The sequence below is a fragment of the Hevea brasiliensis genome, chromosome 12 (assembly GCF_030052815.1).
Source record: "Hevea brasiliensis isolate MT/VB/25A 57/8 chromosome 12, ASM3005281v1, whole genome shotgun sequence".
NCBI classification, from domain to species: domain Eukaryota; kingdom Viridiplantae; phylum Streptophyta; class Magnoliopsida; order Malpighiales; family Euphorbiaceae; genus Hevea; species Hevea brasiliensis.
The window spans coordinates 1,379,776-1,386,525 of record NC_079504.1 but is presented as its reverse complement, the minus strand read 5'-3'; the positions used below and the strand labels follow the sequence as shown (position 1 = coordinate 1,386,525).

At 32.8% G+C, this 6,750-nt stretch overlaps 1 protein-coding gene and 1 long non-coding RNA gene across 2 annotated transcripts; both read left to right on the top strand.

Moving 5' to 3' along the window:
• Positions 1 to 2,388: 2,388 nt before the first annotated feature.
• Positions 2,389 to 3,568, top strand: LOC131171281 (uncharacterized). The gene is made up of 2 exons (XR_009141855.1): positions 2,389 to 2,488; positions 3,370 to 3,568. It is a non-coding gene; the product is annotated as an uncharacterized LOC131171281 (long non-coding RNA).
• Positions 3,569 to 5,534: 1,966 nt separating this feature from the next.
• LOC110655889 (uncharacterized) lies at positions 5,535 to 6,413 on the top strand. Its single transcript, XM_058130780.1, has one exon. The coding sequence runs from the start codon at positions 5,844 to 5,846 to the stop codon at positions 6,174 to 6,176; it is 333 nt and encodes a 110-aa protein (XP_057986763.1). The 5' UTR covers positions 5,535 to 5,843; the 3' UTR covers positions 6,177 to 6,413.
• Positions 6,414 to 6,750: the final 337 nt, after the last annotated feature.

Genomic DNA, 6,750 nt, shown 5'->3' with positions numbered 1-6,750 from the left:
GGGTAGAATTGCTGAAGGCTTATGATTGCACCATACAGTATCACCCTGGAAAAGCTAATGTGGTGGTTGATGCTCTAAGCAGGAAGTCTTCTAGTAGTTTAGCCCATATATCTACCAAGATGAGGCCTCTGATTGGTGAATTACATGGGTTGCTAGATCAGGGAGTACAAATCATAGCTAGATCATTCTTAGCACATTTTCGAGTTAGGCCTATCTTGATTGATAGAATTAAGGCTGCTCAAAAGAGGGACTCTCAGCTATGTGTGATTATAGATAGTATTCATCAAGGCCAAGCTTAAGGGTTCATGTTAAATGATGATGGAGTTCTTTGTTATGGCACTAGACTTTGTGTCCCCAATGTTGATGAGTTGAGAAGAGAAATCATGGAGGAGGCACACCATTCTGCTTACACAGTACACCCAGGTTTAACTAAGATGTACCGTGATTTAAGGGAGCATTATTGGTGGGGTGGCATGAAGAGGGATATTGCAGACTTTGTTGCTAAATGTTTGACTTGTCGTGAGTTAAGGCGTAACATCGAGACCATCCGTTACTTGATGTTGCCTATCCCTTAGTGGAAGTGGGAGCATATTGCCATGGACTTTATTGTGGGTTTACCTAGTACACGAGGTGGTTACAATGCAATCTGGGTGATAGTAGATAGATTGACAAAATCTGCTCATTTCCTTCCTGTGAATACTACATATGACTTTGCTAAACTTGCACAGTTGTATATAAACAAGATTGTTAGTCTTCATGGAGTTCTAGTTTCCATTGTCTCTGATCGTGGTACTCAGTTTACTTCTCGATTTTGGAAGAAATTCTAAGGAGCTTTAGGAACACGAGTAGACTTTAGTACTGCTTTTCACCCTCAGACGGATGAACAGTCAGAAAGGACCATACAGATATTAGAGGACATGCTTTGTGCATGCGTTATGGATTTTGGTGGCGGTTGGGATCATCATTTGTCTTTAGTGGAGTTTGCTTATAATAACAGTTATCAGTCAAGTATAGAGATGGCTCCATATGAGGCATTATATGGTCGAAAGTGTAGGTCACCGGTTTATTGGGATGAAGTTGGAGAAAGAAGGCTTACTAGACCATAATTGATACAATTAACTTCAGAGAAGGTTCGACTAATTCGTGATCGACTTTTGACTGCTCAAAGTCGACAGAGAAGTTATGCTGACCCTAAGCGTAAAGATGTAGAATTTATGATTGGTGTTCATGTATTTCTGAGAGTTTCCCCTATCAAAGGAATCATGAGGTTTGGGAAGAAAGGGAAGCTTAGCCCTCGTTTTGTTGGTCCATTTGAAATTTTGGAGAGAATTGGAGCAGTTGCTTACCGTTTAGTCCTTCCACCTGGTTTTGCACATGTACATCCAATTTTCCATATTTCTATGCTTAGGAAGTATGTACCAGATCCATCTCATGTTTTACAACCTCAAACCATACAATTTAGGAATGATATGTCATATGAGGAGCAACCAGTAAAGATTTTAGATCGACAAATTAGGAAACTCCGGTCTAAGGAAGTGGCTTTGATCAAAGTCTTGTGGCATAATCACTTAAGTAGTGAGGCCACATAGGAGGCAGAATCTGAAATGCGAGCCAAATATCCTCACTTATTTGATTATTCAAGTTAGAATTTTGTCTATTCAAATTCGGGGACCGAATTTTTTTTAAGGGGGGAAGTATGTGAAAACCCATATACAATTATTATTTATTATTATTTTATTTTAATTAGCTAACAATAATTTAATATATTTATAAAAAATATATATTTTTTATTAGATGGTCTGCTTATTTATTTTTAGATATATATATTATTTTTGAAATTAAATATATATCTGCAATCTGAACAACCCAGTTCAATAATAACTCTATTTCCATTCTACACCTAGTAGAACTCTTGAAATATATATATACCCTAATCATCTATTCTGTTAAACTTTGCTCTCAAAACCTGTTTGTCACCTCTTTTTTTTTTCTTCTATCAAATACTCTCAACAGAGAATCCCGAAATTTTTACTTCTCTATGCACCACGTTCGATTCTGTTTTCAAGGTAAAAATTCTCATTCCTTATTTAATAATGGGTGAATTTGATTTTATTTTCTTTCCTCGATTTGTTACCACTACTCTAGAAATTTATTTATTTATTTTTTCCTTTGATCATTGGTATTGAATTGGGTTGATCATGATTACTGTGAGATAATAACCTTCAATTTAGATTATATATATATATATATATATATATATATAAACCTTCGTCTCCTGTTGGCTTCTATGCGTGCGTCCCTGTGCATTCTTGTGCATTATTGTGCGTGTGTGTGTGTATATATATATATATATTAAAAATCATTTTATTTTACTGTTATTTAATATTTCTCTTTAATACTTTAGGTGTGTAGGAGATTCGAATATTCAATCAGTCAATTGAAATTGTCTCTCTTTCATTGAAAATAACTATTGTCTTGGAGGTTCCAGGTGAGTGGTAATTATAGTACATGGCACCGTTTTTGTCCTTTTAAAATTTCTTAGCATTAAGTTTGTTATTAAATGAAATTTTAAATCAATATTTTAACAATGATTTTATATGTGATTTTCTAGAGTTTTATTTAATTATTGAATTTTATCTCGATTTTGATTAAATAATTAATTTTGCCAACTATCTCTGCATTAGACCCATTAGGATTCTGGGAACAGGCCTTTAATGTATTTATATTGATTGATATTTGACTATAAAATTTACCGAGGTGTTACTGAATTGATTTGAGATTGATTTGATTTTATTGAATTGATTTGAGATTGATTTGATTTTATTGACTGTCTGAAACTCTTGAAATACGCTATTGGAATTGCACTATCAGTTATTATTTGCTATCTGAAATTTTTTATTGATTTGATTGATTTGTACAAATTGATTTTTGTTTTGAATTGGTACATGTGTCAGATTCGTTCATTATCCGCCGCCGTGTGGACTATCACGGTATTAGGTTGCATTATCGAGTCATGCATCATTGCAGTTTATGGTTTGCATTAGTATCATATGCATTGATATCTGTGAAGGAGGAGGAAGATATCTAATATTTGGTAGCGCGCTTACCATCTAGCCTTTGGTGATGTGGGGTATCATCACCCTGGTGCACTGTACCATAAAATTTTTATTGAATGAATTTATTTTATATATATGTTTTATGAAATTATTTTATTAATGATTTTGACAGCATGAGCATGATTTTATTGAATAAAAATTTATTGTGAAATTAATCAAGCGTCTACCTGTTCCTATTCCGTTGTGTGCTATAATTATCATTCACTGAGCATCTAGCTCAAACCACGTTTTCTCTGTCTGTTATCTATTTCAGATCAGTAGAATTCTGCAGCTGATCCAAATATTCAGTCCATTTTCTGGAGAGGGACAACTTTGATTCGTTCTCATGGTATGCCCGAATTCATGTTTTCTCGGGCTAATAATTAGTTTAGTTTATTGAACAGTTTAAGTTTTTATTTGAAATCTGTAGAGACTCCGCAGTTTACCTATGGGATATTTATGATGTTTATTCAGTATTTTGTTTAATTGAATTTTGTCTATTTTTGGAATTAGTAAGTGACAATATATTCATTCAAGATACTCTGATAAGGCTTGCATGATTTAAGAATACTTAAATTATGTGCCGGTCACGATTTAGAATTTTGGGTCGTGACACAACTACACTCAACAGATAAACCAAATACCCCCTAACACGAAGTGTGAATTGGCGCCGCTCCACCCCCCTCCTTTTTTTTTTTTCTCACAGTCTGTATGCGTCCTTAGATAAACTCAAATTTTTCACAAATTAAATTCCCTCAACATGCATGTTAGTGGAACAGATAAATGAACGTGTACATCAAGCGCAAATCTCCAAGAACTTTAACGTCGATTGTAAAATTCTTTGAATCACCAAAGCCCAATTTACGATTCAAAATATATTGGTTGCCTCTATTGCCATTCGAGGAAGATGCAGATTCATTCATTTGGGACCCGTTTGGCTCCTTGCACAAGGCGTTCACTTATTACGGGGGACGTCACGCGGTCACAGGTCGCAGCCTGATAAACGGGGCAAATTATTATTATTATTATTATTATTATTATTATTATTATTATTATTATTATCACATTTGATTAGAAAAAAAAAAAAAGAAAACTGAATGAAAATGCTTAGAAGTTAAAAAAAAAAAGAAGTTTTCTTGGCATTAATGTTAAAACTAGTCATTTCGTTCAAATTTTTATTATTTTATTTTAATAACACAATTTAATATATATTTTAGTATATTTTATATTTTTCATAATATATTATAAAGTTTTAAATAATTATAATTTTATTTTAAATTTAATAAATAAGTTAATTAATAAATTATTTTTATTATTCTTTAAATTATATGACATATAACAATAAAAGAATAAAAAAAATAAAAAAATATGACACTTAGTATTTTTGAAATAACATTATTAAAATTCTTATATTTTAAATATAAGATTTTTTTTAAAACTATATATTTATATTTTTAAATAAATTTTTTAGTGAATAATTGTATATATATATAATTTTTTAAAAATAATTCAATATTTTTTATGATGTAATAATTTTAGGCATATATAAAAGGATTTTAGATTTTTATATTTAAAATAAAATTTTAAATAATTGAAATTTAAAAATAAAGATAAAAATAAACGTCGCATGTCAATTTTTTAAGATCTTTTAATTAGCATTATAGCACACTTTTATGAAGCATTTTTTAAGCTTAATTTTAATATATATATATATATTATTAAAATAAATAAAATTTTGAATATATTAATTTGATGATATTATTAATCGTATTTAAAATTATTATTTTTTTTTAAGGTGTGCATTATTTAATTATCATTAATAATAAATTAAAATTAAAAAAATTAGTTATTTTAATAAAAAAATAACTTAATTTTGGATTTGTTTATAGTCAAATTCGGAGTCGCCTTATTTGCGATCTAAAAGTTATAGCGCCGGGTTAGGTTTCCCATCATTCTCTCGACCTAATCAACAACATAATTATACGCGCTTAGCAGGAAATTAACTTTACGCAAAAGGAACCCCCTTGGAACTTGTCTACTAATGTAAGGCATGAGCACATCTAGCACATTGGCCGTAGAAAAACCCAAAAAGTATGATTCAAGACTTGGCCATCATTACGTCCATCCACAAAATCAAATAATTACAGGCTAAATTTTTAATTTAATTCTGTATTTTTTGAATAAATTTAATTAAATTTATTTTTAATTTTTATTTAGAGTAATTCAGAAGTTTTAATTTAATATTTTAAAATCATTTAAAAAATGAATTTAGTCAATAATAAACTTTAATCCACAACGACGTCGTTGTTTGAAAGGAAGAGGTGAATAGTGCTACAGTATCCCGAAGCAAAACACATCCACGGGCAGTCATCCACTTGGATCATCTAAAACCGGCGGACGAATGACTAAAACAACCAGACAACATACCTTCCGCTTTTGCCCTTTATTTTTTTATTTTTCACTTCCGCTTTCACTTTCCCATCCAAGAGTGAGGAGATAAGCATAAGCCCGATATTTAGGCAAATACAGAGCCAGACCATCCCATTCCCGTAATTTTATCTCTGTAATTAAGATACACGACATTTCCAATACCACCCCATAAATCCACCCTTCCAATCCCTCCCTCCAGCTTTAAGGTTTCTGCTTACTACTCTGAACAACCACATACACTTCCATTGGAAAATTATCACAATTTTGATAAGAAAAGAAAGAGCTAGGCTTATAGATTAGATAGAGGAAGGGAGGGAGATGGCGCTGTCGGATGCAGTGATAGCGAATCTAACTACGATCTACGTGGCAGTGATCGCGGGGATTAAGGCGTATGGGTTGGTGACTGGGCGGAGTTTCAGCGGTGGATTTGTGTTGATTTTGTCCACCACTCTAGTGGGTTTAATCTTGATTGGTTCGCTCACTTGGGACGTGTCTCGAAAAGTTACTTACGCAATTTCGCGGGATCATATTCATGTCCACGAAATGTGCAAGGGTGGTATTTGTTGGCACGGCGTGGCGGTTCGGTCTCCGGCTTCCCAGGTTTGCTTCAGGCTTCCTCAGCATCAGCCACATAACTACGGTCCAGTGTAAAAACTCAGGTTCAGAAAAAAAAAAAGGGTTTTAAGAACTGTAAGATAGATAACCTCTTTTTTGGTTGTTGGTGTTTCATGTTTATAGCTGGGGCTGCCTTTACGTTGGAAAGGGCAAGACCCTTGAGGTGTTTGCTTTTTTGTTTGAGATGAACACTAGTATGATGATGTATGTAAATAAGAAAAAGGACTGATATTTGTGCATAAATGGTGTCACAGGCGTTTGGTTAATTATTTAGACTCTGCTATATATGTCGAGTTCCTCTTTCAAGTCGCAGAGATGAGGAGATAATGGATGGTCTCTGAAGTCTGTTGGTTAGAGTTTTCATCAACAAATCTAGAAACTAAATTTATTTGCATGCAATTTTTGGACTGAATTTGCAAGCAGAAAGATAAGGCTGGATTTTCTTATCTATTTATTGATGAAGGGATCATGCGCAATAGCTTTTTTTTTTTTTTAATTAGATTTAGAACAGTGATCATTTAGGTACAAACTTGAAACATGCAACGAAATTGGCAGCTTTTGGAGGCCCTCTTCATAGCCATCTTCTTCCAAGCGAAAGTAGTCTTGCTGG

Excerpts from the sequence above, each read along its gene's own strand:
- LOC110655889 (XM_058130780.1), top strand. The coding sequence starts at position 5,844 with ATGGCGCTGTCGGATGCAGTGATAGCGAATCTAACTACGATCTACGTG.